We start from the raw sequence: 21149 nt of genomic DNA, 5'->3' as shown, positions 1-21149 counted from the left end.
CATAAGGAAGACAGAAGGAGATGATGGGGCCACATCTTGACCTCCGTCTGTGATAAGGGTTTTGGCTTTTGATCTGAGTGAAGTGAGGAGCCATGGCAGAGGTGTAGCTGAAATGTGACACAATCTCTTTTCTGCTTTAATAAGGCCATTCTGGCTGCTCTGACAGAAGTCTCTAGGAAAGCAAAGGAAGAAGAAGAAAGATCAGTTAGGAGACTATTGTAATAGTGCAGGCAAGACATGATGGTGGCTTGGCTGAGTTTGTGGTCAGATTCTGCATACTTTTGTGTATAGAACCAGCATTTCCTGATGGATTGGATGTGGAAGTCAAGGATCATTCCAAGGCAGTGGTTCTCAAAGTGTGGCCACCAAACCAGCAATATCAGCATCACTGGGGAACCTGTTAAAAATGCAAATTCCTTTACCCCCCCCCCCCCAAATCTACTGAATCAGAAACTCTGGAGCAGAGGTCCCCAACCTTTTTGGCACCAGGGACCAGTTTCGTGGAAGACAATTTTTCCATGGGGGTTGGGGGGCAGAGGGATATGGTTCAGGCTGTAATGAGAGTGATGGGGAGCTGCAGATGAAGCTTCGCTCACTCGCCCACTACTCACCTCCTGCTGTGCGGCACGTTTCCCCTGCTCTGGAGGATGGGACCCTAATAATCTGGTACTTTGATCAAGCCCTCCAGGTGATTCTGATGCACACTCAAGTGTAAGAACCGCTGTTTTAAGATTTGGGGCCTGAAAAGGATGGAATTGGCATTGACTGGGATGGTAAAGGCTGCAGAGGAAACAAATTTTGGGGGGAAGGAGGGGATTGGGAATTCAAGTTTGGATATGATGAGTTTGTGATATCTTAGACATCCAGATGGTGAGGAAGCAGTTGTATATATGAGACTGGAGTTCAGGAGAAGGGAGTCTGAGTTGGAAATAGAAATTGAAACATTAATTATGTTTCTGAGAACAAAATATCATATTAGATTGGATTGCATCAGTGGATAATTACTGTTTAGTAGTCTCAGCTTAACTTCAAATAAAAGAGGCAGAAAGCCAAGTAGTAAAGCCAAAATATATAAAAGAGGTGTCTACTTCTGTGCTGAGATTTGAGAACTTTAGGGTGTATATTTTTCAGAGCTTCCGTCTATTTATTGTGCAGGAATCTTTTATGGTAATCTTTTCCCATTTTACAATCAGACCATTGAGGGTTCCTAATATTCTGAGGGTAAAACTTAGCACTAATAAAATTTTCTAAAGTCACCAAGTAGCTGATAAATTTCCATATATGTTTTCATCATGGAGTAGCAATCTCAAATTTCTGGAGGATAGAATAGACACCTTATTAAGCAATTATAATTTTGTTTTCTTGCACAGTAATGTTTATGGTGGGTGAGTGATTAGGACCGGATGGAGGGGAGACACGGAATTTGGAGGAACAGTTACGAGATAGGGAAATGCAGTGAGAAGGATAGATTTCTTCAGTTACTACAGTCCAAGTGGTCACCTAAATATAATTTCCAGTATTTTCTTGATACTATCAGGTATTAATATTGACTTTATAAATAAAACCAAAGAATCAGAATATGGCATCTCTACCATGGCACTCGTATAATAATTTCAATGAAACAGCAAAATTAGGAGAAAAGGCCAACCACCGGATAGAGGTAGAGCAGAAGGGTAGAGGTAGAGGTAGAAGGGTATCCCTCAGGGAGGAAAATGTCATCTTTAAAAAGAGAAAAAGTTATGTTTCTCCTGACCCTGAATCTATATTTTTTCAGAACCATTTTAAAAGCCTTTCTGATGCTACCACCTTAGCTGCTGAGATTATAATCTTCTACATTTCACCCAGTGAGTAAACTCTGGGAAGCTTGACCCTCTTTTGTCCCACAGTGTAATCTGATCCACCTGTCATCATCAGGGGACATCTGGGATCCATCTTATCTTTCCCACTGGCTAGTTAATTAACCAGAAAATGTTTTGAATTGGATTCATTTATGGCAGAACTCCACGGACTTCATGAATTATAATGGGAGTACATTAAAGGTCAGCTTTTATTTTTGTGCTTTTAAAGAAGAAAACTCTGACACGGTTAGGATTGAGTGCTTTAAAATTGGAGAGAAAAAGTATTATATTGTATTAAATGGCTAAATGCAGTAATTCATGGGATCATCTGACTATGTTAAATAAAATATTTTTTTTTTCAGAGTGAGGAAGCCCTAGCTCAGTAGCCTGACACAGAGTTGTCAATCGTCAGGCATTACAGTTAGTTGGAAATAGACAGAAGGCCAAGAAATGCATTCCTTTGCTCTCTCTTGCTCTGTTTCTACTGGACAGTGTTTCTGGCTGAAAGTTGGGGGTCTTTAGTCCAGAGCGTCTTTCCCACACCATTTTTTTTTGCCAGGTTCTTGGTGGGGGTTGTGTTTAGTTCAAATAGCTATGAGAATTTTCAGCAATTTTATTTGTCTTCATCATTACTACCTATGAGATATTTCAAAGATGATGCCCAGGATAGGATGTTAAATATTTTTCAAAGCAGTTAGGTCATCAGTTTCTAAGTCTAACTTTAAGGAGGATCAAGAACTATAGTGGTTTCATGCATCAAATTATAATTCAAAACTAAAAACTTTGTACATGATGAATCTCTATACAAGTAAGAGTTATTGTAATTATTATTATTATGATACTTGTGGGACAAGAAACTATGATGACTTTGCTTGAGTTTCCACTCCTGCAGCTGGGTGATTCCAGATGCATCAGGAGTTCAGTGAGTGTCTTGAACTATGCTTGAGATGTTTTGGGTTCAACAAAAGAAGCGTTTGCCAAATCCTTCTTCCCTTAATTTTTAAACATGTGTATTTCAAGGGAAATTTGATTCATATGTTTCTGATTCATTTACACTTAAATCATGAAAACGTTATTTTGTAAGAGCGATTTGATGTCCAAGAAGCTTTCTGAACCTGTTTTATAAGCCCTCTTAAGTTCTTTTTCTTAAAACAGGAAGTTGCATTTTGCCAAGTACAAATAAACTCAAACATTAAGAAGGTTCAAGTTCAGTTTCCAACGTTGAACTCCAGGTTTTAAGTGCATTCTCAATTTAGCAAAATATATATTCCCACCCCTACAGAAGTAGGGGCAGGAGGAAAGACCATAGTGATAAAAGTGAGTAAAGGTGTTCGCAAGCATTATTATTCTCAGAGACATTTCTCCAGTTGTGAAAGTTTATAAAACCTGTAGCAGGTGTTCTCAGAGCTAGTAGATATAGGTGAATGGCAAACAGGAACATCTGTCTGCCTGTTAATTCTCTGTGATGTGTTTATATATGTCTACTTTTTTGTCACTGAAAAGAAAACCAAAAAGTCTTAATAGTTTAGCTTCACTTTTTAGTAATTTTACTTTTGACTGACTTTCAGTCTTATTTATTTTAGTAAAGGTGGGAAGACTCAACACGTTTTGTTGAACAGAAGGGACTCATAAGAGATTCTGTGGGAGTTTTATGTCTGTACTAAGATGATGTAACATCAATTTTAAGATGTAATTGACACTCCTTTCTTGCAATTGGATAAATGCAGAAAAGTATCTCAGGTTCATATGCAAAGGTCTCTTAATTATATATTATCCTTCTTACTTAATGCAGAGGTTGATTCAACCTGACCCTGAAATTCCCTTATAGCTGATTCACTTTTATTTATAGAAAAAGAAGGTAAAAGTAATTATGAGGAAAGTTTGGGACCATTCTAAACAGTTTGCTCCGTATTCTGCCTTATTGAGTTCAATTCAGTATTTCTTCTGTACTACTGAGTAATCAGCTGACTCTTGGAATGACAGGTATCATGAAACTGAAAATACTTTATTTAAAAATTATTAATTAAACTATCAGTTCAACTGTGGAAGCCCCCATGCAGCGGCCACCAGGGAAACGTGTTAATCATATAAAGCTGGTTTCATTAAACTTGCTAAACAAGGGGAAGAAGCACCCTGACAGTCTGTAGTTTCTCAGATGGGGGAATTTAGGGAAGAAGACTTGTAGAGTTTGGGGCTGTAGTTAATTACAGGGTCATTTCAGGACAGAAGCTAGTAAATGAGGTCTAGTTGGAGAATGGTAGGATTTGTAAACTGGGCAAGTTGTGGTCTTGCCTTTGGAACGTAAGTTCTTGAATAATTAATGTTAAATTTGTTTGTGTTCTTATCTTGGAACACATCGTCTGAAAGGAGATGGGGTTAAAACATTTGAGTTCAGATAGTTTGTGTTGCATCGTACAGTTTACCTGTTTTGTGATTTATAGCATAGGTTTGCAGATTGTGAGTTTTGTTTTATTTCTTACAACAAACAACTAACTATCACAACAAAGTGTAACACACACTTATTGACTGGTTTAATGATCTTTAAATTTTTTTCAGACAGTATTCAAAATCACTTAAGCTTTGTTGGGTACCCATGTATACTTTATTTGTTTAAAGAATAAATAAAATGTATTCTTTTCCTTTAGTACTACATTTTATTCACTCTGAGAACATATATGATACTAACAATAAAATGCCTTTCAGAATTTATATTGTATTTTGAGCTAGTTTAATTTCAACTGAAATAAGTAATTGTTTACATCCATTTTGCCTAGGAAGAATTTATGCTTTCTGAAATATTAAAGCCTTATATGCTACTTAATAGTAACACTGAAATTTGAGGAAAGAGTCAGGATTTCATTTTATAAAATAGCATAATGTTATTCTCACAGTGTTTATTTAAATGTAAACAGATTTTCAGAGGAAGAAACCTTGTAAAAGAGAACTCTTAAAAGTGATAACGTAGTAATCAGGAACTGCTAAAAGGCCACATGAAAATTCATTATTTAAGATAAAAAATTTTAATGAAAGACTTCCCTGTCATTAATATCCATCCTTGTAGATGGATATTCTACAATCTTCCATAATAAATCCTAATCTGAATGCAGGTACAATAAAATAGACCTACTTATCAAAAAGCTTCTCGGAGGGATAGGTGATATTTATCTTTTTTAAATTAAATCATAATTGTTTTCACTAAAGTTTATCATTTATTAGATAATAGCCATGGTTAGTTATGGTTTTACATTTTAAAATTCCATTTATAAAATATACATGTAAAACATTCTTGTTTTCTGCTGGTCTCAGCCAGTGTGATTTCAAATTCAAATTCAGAGGCTTTCCTAATTCTCCAACAACACTTTCTCTTCAGTGGCTTCATTAAATAATCACAGTAATAGCTACCATGTACTGTCTGTCTTCCTTGTGCCAGTATTTGGCCAACAAAAGCTCATAAAATTCTCACTATGACCTTGAGAGCTGAGTATTATCATTGCCTCTGTTCTAAACACAAGGAAACGTAGGTCCATAGAGACCCACCATATTGCATCCAACTCCCATCTGAGGAGAAAGTCCAAAACATTCAGCCATGCTGCCTGAAGCTAAAGAAATTCAGGTGTAAATGCTGTTTTCTCTATTTTGGTCTCCATGTTTAATTCTGGATACTGTGTAGCCTAAGTATACTGTTTTAGAAAAAAACGCACAAACAACCCCACAAAAAAATTTTGAACAAAATCATCAAAACTTTTTCTCCTAGTTTCTAAAATAACATTTTATCATAGCTTTTGGTATCAGAACGGAAAATGACAGTGATACTTTTAACTAACCCTGTGACTATACTCAGTTCTACTTAAATTACAAGGAAATAAAAATGACGTTGCAATGTGGAGGGAATCCATGGACAAATAAACATCTTTGAAAAAATATATTTCAAGGTGGTTACTTTCCCAACTAGTATCCATCAGATCTATTTCAAGCTGGTTTCTTTCCCATTTCACTTCTATCAGAAAATATATTTCAAGGTGATGACTTTTCTCAAATCTCTACCTTCTGAGGGCCAAATAATCATATAACCTTTCAGATGCTATGGGAGTGTCCATCTGTAATGACAGAACATTTGCTTTGTTTCCTAAGACCTGGAGCACATAGCTGCTCTAGTTTTCTGTCTGAGGCTGTTCTCCTAACCTGTGCTTCTCCCTTCCCTCTTTTTCTTCTCCAGGACTGCCCACCAGAAGCAGGTGATTTCCGAGCGCAGCAGTGCTCAGCTCATAATGATGTCAAGCACCATGGCCAGTTTTATGAATGGCTTCCTGTGTCTAACGACCCTGACAACCCATGTTCCCTCAAGTGCCAGGCCAAAGGAACAGCCCTCGTTGTTGAACTTGCACCTAAAGTCTTAGATGGGACTCGCTGCTACACAGAATCTTTGGATATGTGCATCAGTGGTTTGTGCCAAGTAAGTGCTGGCTTCTTCTCATTCTATTTTTCCAGAGGGTTTTGTGTCAGTAGCGTCTGTGTAGTCCTGCTATCTGAATCAGTGTTACTTTTTCTAGAGTTTACAAATGATGACCCATTTGAAAATTGAGGTTCAGCTTCAGTTAAAACTACAAGAGCTGTATTATGTGTTAAGGAAAAGTGGACTAGAGTTTCTTCTTTCCTTTGAGTCTCACTTCAATATAGAAGAACCAAAATTCTTCAATATTGTGTATCACTTTTTGTACTAGACTCTGAAATTACCTCTACCTTGGTTGTCCCTGAAATAATGTGGGGTGTGTGTGTGTGTGTGTGTATCTGTATTCAGAGGCATCAACTTTCATTTACTTAGAGCTTCAGAATCGCTCAGGTGAGATTGGCTCTAAAATCTCCACGTACACTGTACGAGAACTTGTTGCTTCTCTATCATGACTACAGTTATGCTGAAAATTTAGACAAATTGTAGGAAAAGGCATGGCAGTGTCAACTAGGTCGAATTCAGCCAGGTAAATCTTTAACAGGGAGAGCAAAGAGATTTGATTTCTGGTATCAGTTTTTCAATGTCTACTTTAGGTAGGGAGTTAGTAAGGTGAGGGAGAGTTAATACGTTTGCCATCTTGATTTCAGTCTATGCTTTCGATTAGGATGACCAGCCTAGTTTTTGGAGCAAGCAGTTGCTACAGTTTCCTGTGTGCTATACTTGACCATTATACTTTTAAATTTCACGTAGTAGACAATTTGAGAATCTTTGCCTCTCCCAAGAAGACATTGGTTGAAATTTTTCTCTCTTCAGAATTTCTGATATCACAACTAGCCATATAAGAATAAACTTAAAATGTGTTTCAGTAATTTGTTGTTTCAAATTCACGTGTTTATTTAAAAGCTAAATCTGTTTTCAGATGTAAAAGGAATAGCTGTAGTGTGAATGACTACAAGAGGTATGAGACGTCCTACAAGGTTCTGTGTAGATGAGAGAGAGACAGACATACTAAACCTTCATGAGGTCTAGAATCATGAGACAAACTGTGACAAGTCCAAGCACTTCTTAGATAGGAGGATGGAGTGATGTTTACATATCTGTAACTATTTTACTATTTTAAAGCTAGGAAAGGCCTAAGAGGTGATCTAATCAACATCCTAAAAAGCCGTATATTTGAATCATTTGTGATACTTGGTATTTGCTTCCTTCTCTAGAACTCTCAGTGGTGTTGAGATGTAATTATGGAATCTACAAAAGCTTTGGGAATGACAGAGAATTGTAAAGCAAATATATACAGAAAGGGACTACGTTGTAGGGAATGGCAAATATAATAATAATTTCTTACGTATGTGTAGTGTTTGAACAAAGAAAGACAGATTTCCATTTTGTAAATGAGAAAAAACCAGGGACCAGAAAAGTTGTGTGATTTTCTGAAAGTTATATGGTTGGTCATGGAAGAAATGGGATTAAATTTCACGTTCCCTGATATCTAGTCCAAAGTCGTGGGTACTATATTATACTGATGAATGAACCAAAATAAACAAGATTGGCCAGTAAATTAGGTTTCATTTGTTTCTGCTGCATGGGAATTCAATGTGGCCTCTTTTTTTCCTAGACTAACCCCGCCAGCTGGCTTCATGTACCTTGGCAACTGAAGCAAGAATAATCATGCCTCCTCAACTTAGATTCTTATAAGTGTGACCTGTTAGATTTGGGGACAAATGTAAATTAGAGAATATCTGAATAGAATGGTGACGTACCTAGAAATTGTAATTAGTTATTATTCTTTTCTTCATTTATTTGTCTTGTTAGAGGCAATAGTAAGGTAAAGGGATGGAAGAGTTCGGATTGCATTTAGATTCTAACAAGTAGTTTGGCCAGAGAGCAGGATACCCCCCAGGTACTCAGTAAGGAGAGAGAGGTATTTTGGGAGAAAATCATGGTGTCTTGAAATGGCAGACAAGACCATGATCTCTCAGTAAAGAGAGAGAGGTATTTTGGGAGAAAATCATGGTGTCTTGAAATGGCAGACAAGACCATGATCAGCAGTGGGTGGCGAAGAAAGAGTTTTAGTGGAGAATAGACATAACCCTAGCTCTGCTTTAGAAAGATGAATATAGCTGCAGTTACAGGATGCTTGAAGTGGAGCTTGGACCACTTACAGGACGCTGGAGGCAAAGAGACCAGCTGAAAAGGAGGATCTTAGAGCAGCCAAGGTGAGGAGAAGCATGAACCTTGGGCCAGGCCAGTGACAGCAGGAACAGAAAGGAAACGCTGTCTAAAACCAAGAAGGAGTTTTCATTTTGACTATAATCAGAGCAGGGGAATAGTTGTTAAAAAAAAAAAATCAAATTAATCATGCTCAGGAATCAAAAACTACCACTTAATATGAATTTAAGTGATATCATTTTTAGATCCTTGCTACCATTACCATAATGGCCTTTTTTTATGATTAAAAACGACTTGACTTTTATGAAAAGGAGGGAAGGAGCAGAAAGACAGCAATGTGAGAGAAAGACAGCAAGGTGAGAGAGGAATATGATAGAAGTTTTCCCAAATGGATAACAATCCTAAAGATTTACTTGGCTTTGCCAATAACAAGTTTGACATTATCAAAACAATTAAAAATTTTTTCTTATCCACAAAAAAATGATAGAGGAATAACGATGGAATACTTAAATGCAGTATATACTTTTTCAGAAGGACAAGAGTGAGGTTAGTCAACAAAAGAAAAGCACTCACTGCTACCTTGAAAGAGTGGACATACGTAAATTCCATCCTACTTAGAAAAAAGTTCCTTTATTTAGGTTGCATCTGTATATCGGTGATTAGCATTTGTGGTCTTTGGTAAGAAACATTAAGAAGTCTTATGTTCATTATCTTAAAAACACTGTCAAAAATCTTAACGCTAACTTAAATGTACAGTTTTTATAAAGAGCTTCTCCTGGCTTCCTGAAAAAAGTCATCTCCTCTGCCCCATTTTCCCTTCTCTTCCTTTTCTACCCCATTTTGGGGGAATTGTCAGCTCTTTCACTGGCTTCATTGTTGTCTTATTATCACTTTTTGTTGGTAAGCTGCTTCAAATATTTTTGATGCTAGACAGATATAAATTATAAACTGTAGAGAAGCAGATGTCTAGCTTTGGGCATAGTCTTACCTTGGTAGAAAATGGCAGCGTAACTAAGAGATTTGTCATTTTTAAGTACCAATTATTTCAGTTATGCCTGTTTAATACTCAACTAAAATCCACTTCCTCAAAACCATCTGAGGCTTTAACTCTTAAATAAAATTATGGAAACTTTGACTTTTAGAATCAAAAGATACCTTAGCAATTTACAAATATAACTATTTCACAGAGGAGGGAACTGGGACCTGCAGACAGTTCCAAAAGTCATAAATGAGGGGGTTATCTGTATTTGTAGTGAATTTGCTTCAGGAAAATTCTAGAATCATTGCTACTTATAAGAGATACCTTATTCAGTAATATTAGGCATCGTATTATTAGGCAGTATATTCACTCTAATAGTAGTAGTAATAATAATAATAAAATATCCTCCATTTTTTAGTAACTACCATATCTAGGCACTTTACGTATATTTTTTAAAATATTTACAACTCTGCATATTAGGTGGCATTATCCTTATTTCACAGATGAAGGACTGAGGCTCAGGTATATTATAGGACTCGCTCAGAAATACCCAGCTCTGACTCCAAAGCCCCTATTCTTCCTGGTGAGGCTAGCTGGACAGAGGCAGTGTGATGTTGAGTACTGGTCCCCAAACTTGACTGCCCTCCAGAATCCCTTGGAGGGCTCTTAAAAGATCCTCCAGAAATTCAGGTTTATCCATTTGATGTTTTTAAAACACTCTCCCTATGACCCTAGTGTTTGGCCAGATTTATGAACCACTCGCCGATTAGAAAGCAGATAGCATTTAAAGTCACAAGATACAGATTACAATCTGGATTTTCTTTACTGATCTGTGTAATCTTGATCAAGTTGCTTACCCTTCCTAAATTCTATTTTTACTCCGCAAAATAAGATTATCTCGCAGACTGCAGAGCACCAAGTGAGAGATAATTCATGTGAAATGCTTAATAAACTGTCAAGTGCTGTGGAAAAGTAGAGTACCCTGAACATTTTGAATTGCAAAATATATTAATGTAGTGGTTCCCTGTGTGGAACTTCATAACCCTGTAACAATTCAAAAAAGTTTATAGAATGAGATAAAGTAACCTACTTCTTATTCTGCTAAGAACATTCAAAAGGAAAAGGAGACCTTCTCTCATGGACTTTCACCATCATTTCATAAATGAAGTTTTAATAACAAGAAAGCAATAAGAACCTGATTTCAGAATGAAGGACAAACCTTTAAATTGAATATCGTTTGCCTTATGAGAAAGTTACGACCCTGTACTTATTTTTCATTCTTTCTCCAGAGCACAGAAATTGTTACTAAGAGTGAAAGCACTACCTTTGCGATCATCTAGTCCAGCCCTGAGAAATATTGCTGTGCTAGGTTATGCGATTTTCCCAGGATCTTCCAGCTAGTTAATGGCAGACTAGAGGTCAGAGAATGTCACTGTTTACCAGCATTTTTTAACTATGCCCCCTGTGTTGTTTCTTCAGCCTCTCCCACAGGCCAAAACCTTGTCCAGCTTGAATTCTGTCATTTACACATGGAGACAATAGGTTTAGTGAATGTCTTTTCAAACCACATCCTCCCCTTGACATCCCCGCTAGAATCTGAGCATTGTCCCCAAGGGGTACCTGTGTTGATGTGTCTCCCCACCTTACATCTCAGACTGAGAAACACTGGGCTTTTTATTTGCTCATGATCATTCTAGACTCGATGAAGTTGGGGATAAAGCAGAGCCAGGAAGGCAATTTGTCATCCATGAAGAGTTAAGAGCGAATGCTCTGGAGTCATCATGCCTGGGTTTGAATCTAAGCTCCACCACTCACTAATGTATGACTTTGAGCAAGTTCTTGAGGCTCAGTTTCTTGAGGATAGTATCTGGAACTACCTGATAGGATTGCCGTGAGGGTTAAGTGATCAACTGCATTGAAGTGCTTACTATGAGCTTGATCGGTACTAGCTTGTGGTAGGAGTAGTACTCAAATCATTTCGTTGACTTTTCCCTCTTTATGGCCTTTTTGAGTGCATGGTTTAAAGTGGTTATACATGCTAAAGGGGATCCTGACTTCCCAGCGAATGAACAGACCTTCTGTTAATTTCCTGTTGCACCCTTCTTTGCTAATAGCTCCATGCTGCACCATTATCAACTCCTGATCCAGGGCAGTGAATTGCATCCTGTACAGAGTTAATGAGCCATTGCAAATAGGATCAGCTCTATTAGTGCTGCTGTTATTCATTTATTTTCATTATCCAAATTACCCCATTTATATTTGTTATAAAGCACAAAGCCTGTTTCTGTTTTAAATATAAAAAAAGAGTAGCATAAATTTACAGATAGAACATGTGCTGCTGTTAAAAATAATTTTGAGGTTATTTTGAAGTCAAATACAGAAAAGTGTGTTTTATTTCATAATTAATGAAATTCATCAGTTGTTACCTAATATACATACATCAAAAGACAAAGTGCAATTATAAGCCAGCTCTTTTTTAATGAATCTGCATATTTATAGTACTGCACAGTGCTGTGTCAGAAAACAAGGCATTTCGAAAAGGAAAAGGTGAATTCCTTTCCAGTAATGCCTCATATAATGTTGCTGTAAAATGAATAATACAATAAAGAAATAAGCAATAAATTGGATCATGGAGTTTTGAGGTTTATACTGTGGTGACACTAAAATGAACCACAGCTCTAACAAAGAAGTTCTTTACGTTTTTAATAATTCCTATGGTGAGTAGTTTGAAACGAATTGAGTGGAATGCTTATTTCTCCATCTCTGTCTGTGACCTAAGTCACTACTATCAAATGTCTACCAGGTATTCTAAAGGTAGTGATGTCAGAAACACGGACTTGGCTGTTTTTCCTTCTGTGTTTTGTAATCTAATTCCACATGGAAGCATGACATTGCTTCAGAGATTTAATGCATCATCTTTCTTTTTCACCCCTTTGCGTGACACAGTAAAGATGAAATGAACTGCTTTACTGCCTACTAGTTGAATTTTAACAAATTACTTAGTTTCTGAACATTGTTTATCTGTTCTCCCGATAATCTGGTGGGTACTGAGCTTACAGAGTTAAATATCATCCCTCAGGAATGGTACCTTTGTAGGGCTATTGTGAAAAATTCAGTTTGTTTGTTTGTTTAATAAATATTTACTTAAGAATTAGCAGTGTGCTAGATCCTGGAAATACATGAATGGACAGGAAAGAAAACACAGTCCCTGCCCTCCCTGAACTGACGCTCTAAGGGGAGATGAGTCAAGTGTAAAGGAAAGTATACTATTACCCCTATACTATATTCACCTAACTGTGAACAGGAGTTTACAGTGAAAACAGGAGTTTCCTTTCTAAAATACAGATCTGACTTCATTTCTTATCTGCTTGAATCATTTCAATTGCATTCTATCACCATCAGGATAAAGAAAGCCCAGATTTCTTTACATGGTAGCTTTTGTTACTGGGTGGCTTGAAACAAGAGAAATTTATTCTCCCACAATTCTAGAGGCTAAAAGTCCAAAATCAATGTGTCATCAGAGCGATGCTTCCTCTGAGGCTCTGAGTATAATCTCTCTTTGCCTCTTCATAACTTCTAGTGGTGGCTGTCAGCCTAGGCCTACATCTTCACGTGGCCTCCTCCCCTCTGGGTCTGTGTATGTCTCTGTCTTTACATGGCATTTTTCTCCCAACGTCTCTCTTTTCTCTTCTTATAAGGACACCAGTGATATTGGCTTCTGGCCAGTTCTAATTGAGTATGACCTCATCTTTTTTTTTTTTAATTTATTTATTTTTGGCTGCATTGGGTCTTCATTGCTACACACAGGCTTTCTTTAGTTGCGTCGAGCAGGAGCTACTCTTCGTCGTGGTGTGTGGGCATCTCATTGCGGTGGCTTCTCTTGTTGCAGAGCGCAGGCTCTAGGAGCACGGGCTTCAGTAGTTGTGGCATGCGGGCTCGGTAGTTGTGGCTCACGGGCTCTAGAGCGCAGGCTCAGTAGTTGTGGTGCACGGGCTTAGTTGCTTCGTGGCATGTGGGATCTTCCCGGACCAGGGCTCGAATCTGCCTGCCAATGCTTGTGTCCCCTGCATTGGCAGGCAGATTCTTAACCACTGCGCCACCAGGGAAGCCCGAGTATGACCTCATCTTAACTTGATTATATCTGCAAAGATCTATTTCCAAATAAGATCACACTCACAGGCACTGGGGGTTATAACTTCAACATATCTTTTCTGGGGGACACACTGCAACCCACAATAGCACACATCCCAGTTTATTTGTACATAGTACAAACATATTCATATATGCATATACGTACATACATACATACATGTATATATATACATATAATTTTGAATAGTTTGTAGGAACCAGAGTGGGAGAAATTTAGACTGTCATAAGTAGAAGGAATATTTGACCAAACATGGAATCAAGAAATGCTCAGAGGAAGAGATAGCTGGAAAGACCTAACTAGCGCCTAGAATTGAAGAAGGAGAGTGAAGAAATAAAGGGCTAGAGAGGTTGTCAGGACCTGTGTCATAAGGAGCTACATAAGCTATATTAACAAGCTTGGGGTTTGTAATATTGAGAGACAAAGAGTGCCAGTGAAGTAATTCAAACAGATGCAAGATAAAGTGAAACATGTATGTTAGGAAGAGTGCTCTATCTGCATTGAGGGCAATGGATTAGAAAGGACCCAAAATTGGTAGTGGGAATAAAAGGGGGGATTTCAAAACAAATCAGGAGATAGAGTCCCTGGACTTGGTGACTGGTGAAATATAATAGGAGAGAAAAATTGAGAGTTGAAGACAATGCTCTGGCTTCTAGTTTGAGCAAAGCATGTTGCTGCTGTTCACTGGGGTGTAGAACATAAGAGAAGGGCCAGGCATTGGTTTGGGGCGGTACGAGGGATGAGGAGATGCTGTATGTATAGCACACCATCTGCCATGTGATTGTCACTCAGTGAATTCACATCCTTTCTTCCTCCCTCTTACGTCTTCTTAAGTGAATGGTGTGATTCCATCAAGTTGATATGGTCACTGTCCTGTTTATGTATGATTAAAAATTTGTCAGGTTAACCTTTTCTGTGATCACATGCTAGTTAGTTAACAAGTCAACTTAAGCGTCTGTCACTTTTGGGAAAAACTGAAGTCAAATGACTGTAGTTCCTTAACGTATCCTCTCTATTTGAATAGCTAAGAGATAGAGAAAGTGACACTCCGTAGGGATTCATTTGTCTCAAACTATCTCCTTCCTGCCACCCCAGTTGGGTCCTTTATTTATTCCTGTATCATCTCTACTCATGGAAAGGATTTCTTGGCCATATGAGAATATTTTTCATCTTGATATTCAATTTGTGGGGCAGAAACCCTTCTTTTTTAAAATTTTATAATAACTTTATTTTTTGTGCTCTTTTGTTGTTTTTTAAATAAGCACTTTTACAGTTTTATTGCTTAACATACGTCACACACACAAGCACACAGATACATAAATGCTTCTTTCTATAGCTTTCACAGAAAAACTTTTTGAAAGTTATATCTATTTAATTTTTCCTTTGAAATTCAGTGTGTACTGGGAAAGACAAGATCAAGGATTTTGTTTTCCCAAAGAGATTCAGTGAGGTAGATGAAGGCAGTGTGAATCTAATTTAGAAAAAAACTTTCAAATGTTATTATTTTTCGTGCTGTTTAGTTTGCAGAGTGCATCACGCATATCACCATGTGCTTCTTGTACCAATTTTGGGGAATATCTTTATTATTTCCATCTTATAAATGAGGAGATTTAGGCTCATAGAAGGTCATACAACTAGAAAAAGGCAAAGCTACAAGTCAAATCCTATTAGTTCTATTATATGTCACCTTCCCTCTGAGAAGATATTTCAGTAATGAAGCAGAGTATCAGTAAGCACACATTTTTGTTAATAGGGGTATGAGTATGTGTAGCTGAGTCAGGGAACTCTGGCCTCGGAATTCTGTGTTCTATTTTTTTTTTTTTTTTCACTTCCTCTTGGATCATAGGCCTTTATTTTTTATTTTTTTCACACACACACACACACACTGTATTTTATTTTTACAAGAGATAAGTAGACTGACACCAAGCATTGTACATGGATGACCACAACAAAAGCAACAATGATTGCAATTACCAAACATGAAACACACTCATACTATGTCATAATATTGACATTCAGTCCAGTAATCCTCCACTGTAACAGCTCCTTTACTTTGCAGTGAAAATTGATTTGTATATTCTTTGCCTCTGAGTCCTTGTTGGATTTTTTTTTTTTAATTCAGACAGAAAGTCACAAAAATTATACTCATCCTCATCAGTTCACTCAGTCCCATGTAATTAATTTTTTTTTTCATCTTGATCTTTTGTTAGCACTTTTATGAGTTCATCAGTTTTTCATTAGAGTTCTGAAAATTCAGTTCTGCTTATTCATTCAGTTCAGCAGTACAGTCAGTTACCAGAAACCTGTACTTGTCAGAGTCTTTTCCATGAATTTCTTAAACATGAAACCCTTTTATAGGAACATATTTGCAAAAACATCAGAGTACACAGAGAACTGTCTGTAAATAACAAAAGACTTAAAAGTGACTACAGTTAAAAATTTGATGAAAGTTCATAATAATGCAGTTGACAAGAAAATTAGTTATTTCTGAGATATACATTTTAAGGTAATAACTAGGATTATGACTTATAACATTATACCAGAACATATAAGATTTTTAGAAATTTCATGTAATGTCTGAAACATTTATATTAACATATTTCCATACAAAAAACCCAATGAAAGTTTAGTATTAGTTGTTTTGTTTGTTTGTTTATATTGCAGGTTCTTATTAGGCATCAATTTTATACACATCAGTGTATACATGTCAATCCCAATCGCCCAATTCAGCACACCACCATCCCCACCCCACCGCAGTTTTCCCCCCTTGGTGTCCATATGTCCGTTCTCTACATCTGTGTCTCAACCTCTGCCCTGCAAACTGGCTCATCTGTACCATTTTTCTAGGTTCCACATACATGCGTTAATATACGATATTTGTTTTTCTCTTTCTGACTTACTTCACTCTGTATGACAGTCTCTAGATCCATCCACTTCTCAACAAATTACTCAATTTCGTTCCTTCTTATGGCTGAGTAATATTCCATTGTATATATGTACCGCAACTTCTTTATCCATTCGTCTGTTGATGGGCATTTAGGTTGCTTCCATGACCTGGCTATTGTAAATAGTGCAGCAATGAACATTTGGGTGCATGTGTCTTTTTGAATTACAGTTTTCTCTGGGAATATGCCCAGTAGTGGGATTGCTGGGTCATATGGTAATTCTATTTTTAGTTTTTTAAGGAACCTCCATATTGTTCTCCATAGTGGCTGTATCAATTTACATTCCCACCAACAGTGCAAGAGGGTTCCCTTTTCTCCACACCCTCTCCAGCATTTGTTGTTTGTACATTTTCTGATGATGCCCATTCTAACTGGTGTGAGGTGATACCTCATTGTAGTTTTGATTTGCATTTCTCTAATAATTAGTGATGTTGAGCAGCTTTTCATGTGCTTCTTGGCCATCTGTATGTCTTCTTTGGAGAAATGTCTATTTAGGTCTTCTGCCCATTTTTGGATTAGGTTGTTTGTTTTTTTAATATTGAGCTGCATGAGCTGTTTATATATTTTGGAGATTAATCCTTTGTCCGTTGATTCGTTTGCAAATATTTTCTCCCATTCTGAGGGTTGTCTTTTCGTCTTGTTTATGGTTTCCTTTGCTGTGCAAAAGCTTTGAAGTTTCATTAGCTCCCATTTGTTTATTTTTGTTTTTATTTCCATTACTCTAGGAGGTGGATCAAAAAAGATCTTGCTGTGATTTATGTCAAAGCGTGTTCTTCCTATGTTTTCCCCTAAGAGTTTTATAGTGTCCAGTCTTACATTTAGGTCTCGAATCCCTTTTGAGTTTATTTTTGTGTATGGTGTTAGGGAGTATTCTAATTTCATTCTTTTACATGTAGCTGTCCAGTTTTCCCAGCACCACTTATTGAAGAGACTGTCTTTTCTCCATTGTATATCTTTGCCTCCTTTGTCATAGATTAGTTGACCATAGGTGCATGGGTTTATCTCTGGGCTTTCTATCTTGTTCCATTGATCTATGTTTCTGTTTTTGTACCAGTACCATATTGTCTTGATTACTGTAGCTTTGTAGTATAGTCTGAAGTCAGGGAGTCTGACTCCTCCAGCTCCGTTTTTTTCCCTCAAGACTGCTTTGGCTATTCGGGGTCTTTTGTGTCTCCATACAAATTTTAAGATGATTTGTTCTAGCTCCGTAAAAAATGCCATTGGTAATTTGATAGGGATTGCATTGAATCTGTAGATTGCTTTGGGTAGTATAGTCATTTTCACAATGTTGATTCTTCCAATCCAAGAACATGGTATTTCTCTCCATCTGTTGGTATCATCTTTAATTTCTTTCATCAGTGTCTTATAGTTTTCTGCATACAGGTCCTTTGTCGCCCTAGGTAGGTATTTTATTCTTTTTGTTGCAATGGTAAATGGGAGTGTTTCCATAATTTCTCTTTCAGATTTTTCATCATTAGTGTATAGGAATGCAAGAGATTTCTGTGCATTAATTTTGTATCCTGCAACTTTACCATATTCATTAATTAGCTCTAGCAGTTTTCTGGTGGCAGTTTTAGGATTCTCTATGTATAATATCATGTCATCCGCAAACAGTGACAGTTTTACTTCTTCTTTTCCAATTTGTATTCCTTTTATTTCTTTTTCTTCTCTGATTGCTGTGGCTAAGACTTCCAGAACTATGTTGAGTAATAGTGGTGAGAGTGGACATCCTTGTCTTGTTCCTGATCTTAGAGGAAATGCTTTCAGTTTTTCACCATTGAGAATGATGTTTGCTGTGGGTTTGTCATATAGGGCCTTTATTATGTTGAGGTAGGTTCCCTCTAGGCCCACTTTCTGGAGAGTTTTTATCATAAATGGGTGTTGAATTTTGTCAAAAGCTTTTTCTGCATCTATTGAGATGATCATATGGTTTTTCTTCTTCAATTTGTTAATATGGTGTATCACATTGATTGATTTGCATATATTGAAGAATCCTTGCATCCCTGGGATAAATCCCACTTGATCATGGTGTATGATCCTTTTCATGTGTTGTTGGATTCTGTTTGCTAGTATTTTGTTGAGGATTTTTGCATCTATATTCATCAGTGATATCAGTCTGTAATTTTCTTTCTTTGTAGTGTCTTTGTCTGGTTTTGGTATCAGGGTGATGGTGGCCTCATAGAATGAGTTTGGGAGTGTGCCTTCCTCTGCAATTTTTTGGAAGAGTTTGAGAAGGATAGGTGTTAGCTCTTCTCTAAATGTTTGATAGAATTCACCTGTGCAGCCATCTGGTCCTGGACTTTTGTTTGTTGGAAGATTTTTAATCACAGTTTCAATTTCATTGCTTGTGATTGGTCTGTTCATATTTTCTGTTTCTTCCTGGTTCAGTCTTGGAAGGTTATACCTTTCTAAAAATTTGTCCATTTCTTCCAGGTTGTCCATTTTATTGGCATAAAGTTGCTTGTAGTAGTCTCTTAGGATGCTTTGTATTTCTGCAGTGTCTGTTGTAACTTCTCCTTTTTCATTTCTGATTTTATTGATTTGAGTCCTCTCCCTCTTTTTCTTGATGAGTCTGGCTAATGGCTTATCAATTTTGTTTATCTTCTCAAAGAACCAGCTTTTAGTTTTATTGATCTTTGCTATTGTTTTCTTTGTTTCTATTTCATTTATTTCTGCTCTGATGTTTATGATTTCTTTCCTTCTGCTAACTTTGGGTTTTGTTTGTTCTTCTTTCTCTAGTTTCTTTAGGTGTAAGGTTAGATTGTTTACTTGAGATTTTTCTTGTTTCTTTAGGTAGGCTTGTATAGCTATAAACTTCCCTCTTAGAACTGCTTTTGCTGCATCCCATAGGTTTTGGGTCGTTGTGTTTTCATTGTCATTTGTCTATAGGTATTTTTTGATTTCTTCTTTGATTTCTTCAGTGATCTCTTGGTTATTTAGTAACGTATTGTTTAGCCTCCATGTGTTTGTCTTTTTTACGTTTTTTTCCCTGTAATTCATTTCTAATCTCATAGCATTGTGGTCAGAAAAGATGCTTGATATGATTTCAATTTTCCTAAATTTACTGAGGCTTGATTTGTGACCCAAGATGTGATCTATCCTGGAGAATGTTCCGTGCGCACTTGAGAAGAACGTGTAATCTGCTGTTTTTGGATGGAATGTCCTATAAATATCAATTAAATCTATCTGGTCTATTGTGTCATTTAAAGCTTCTGTTTCCTTATTAATTTTCATTTTGGATGATCTGTCCATTGGTGTAAGTGAGGTGTTAAAGTCCCCCACTATGATTGTGTTACTGTCAATTTCCTCTTTTATAGCTGTTAGCAGTTGCCTTATGTACTGAGGTGCTCCTATGTTGGGTGCATATATATTTATAATTGTTATATCTTCTTCTTGGATTGATCCCTTGATCATTATGTAGTGTCCTTCTTTGTCTCTTGTAACATTCTTTACTTTAAAGTCTATTTTATCTGATATGAGTATAGCTACTCCAGCTTTCTTTTGATTTCCATTTGCATGGAATATCTTTTTCCATCCCCTCACTTTCAGTCTGTATGTGTCCCTAGGTCTAAAGTGGGTCTCTTGTAGACAGCATATATATGGGTCTTGTTTTTGTATCCATTCAGCAAGCCTGTGTCTTTTGGTTGGAGCATTTAATCCATTCACGTTTAAGGTAATTATCGATATGTATGTTCCTATGACCATTTTCTTAATTGTTTTGGGTTTGTTTTTGTAGGTCCTTTTCTTCTCTTGTGTTTCCCACTTAGAGAAGTTCCTTTAGCATTTGTTGTAGAGCTGGTTTGGTGGTGCTGAATTCTCTTAGCTTTTGCTTGTCTGTAAAGCTTTTGATTTCTCCATCAAATCTAAATGAGATCCTTGCCGGGTAGAGTAATCTTGGTTGTAGGTTCTTCCCTTTCATCACTTTAAGTATATCATGCCACTCCTTTCTGGCTTGTAGAGTTTCTGCTGAGAAATCAGCTGTTAACCTTATGGGAGTTCCCTTGTATGTTATTTGTCATTTTTCCCTTGCTGCTTTCAATAATTTTTCTTTGTCTTTAATTTTTGCCATTTTGATTACTATGTGTCTCGGCGTGTTTCTCCTTGGGTTTATCCTGTATGGGACTCTCTGCGCTTCCTGGACTTGGGTGGCTATTTCCTTTCCCATGTTAGGGAAGTTTTCGACTATAATCTCTTCAAATATTTTCTCTGGCCCTTTCTCTCTCTCTTCTCCTTCTGGGATCCCTATAATGCGAATGTTGTTGCGTTTAATGTTGTCCCAGAGGTCTCTTAGGCTGTCTTCATTTCTTTTCATTCTTTTTTCTTTAGTCTGTTCTGCAGCAGTGAATTCCACCATTCTGTCTTCCAGGTCACTTATCCGTTCTTCTGCCTCAGTTATTCTACTATTGATTCCTTCTAGTGTAGTTTTCGTTTCAGTTATTGTATTGGTCATCTCTTTGTTTGTTCTTTAATTCTTCTAGGTCTTTGTTAATCATTTCTTGCATCTTCTCAATCTTTGCCTCCATTCTTATTCCGAGGTCCTGGATCATCTTCACTATCATTATTCTGAATTCTTTTTCTGGAAGGTTGCCTATCTCCACTTCATTTAGTTGTTTTTCTG

General features: G+C 37.0%; 1 protein-coding gene across 3 annotated transcripts in view; it reads left to right on the top strand.

The window, feature by feature from the left end:
• The window catches only part of ADAMTSL1 (ADAMTS like 1), a 470823-nt gene that overhangs the window by 97528 nt on the left and 352146 nt on the right, over positions 1–21149 (top strand). For all 3 annotated transcript variants that reach the window (XM_082401580.1, XM_082401578.1, XM_082401579.1), the window contains exon 4: positions 6055–6291. In XM_082401580.1, coding sequence (XP_082257706.1) covers positions 6055–6291 — 237 coding nt within the window. The remainder of the gene's footprint in view (positions 1–6054; positions 6292–21149) is intronic.

The sequence above is a fragment of the Balaenoptera borealis genome (assembly GCF_965194805.1).
Source record: "Balaenoptera borealis genome assembly, chromosome: 8".
NCBI lineage: Eukaryota > Metazoa > Chordata > Mammalia > Artiodactyla > Balaenopteridae > Balaenoptera > Balaenoptera borealis.
Note: the sequence above shows the minus strand (reverse complement) of the source record. Positions and strands in the feature narration are given on the sequence as shown.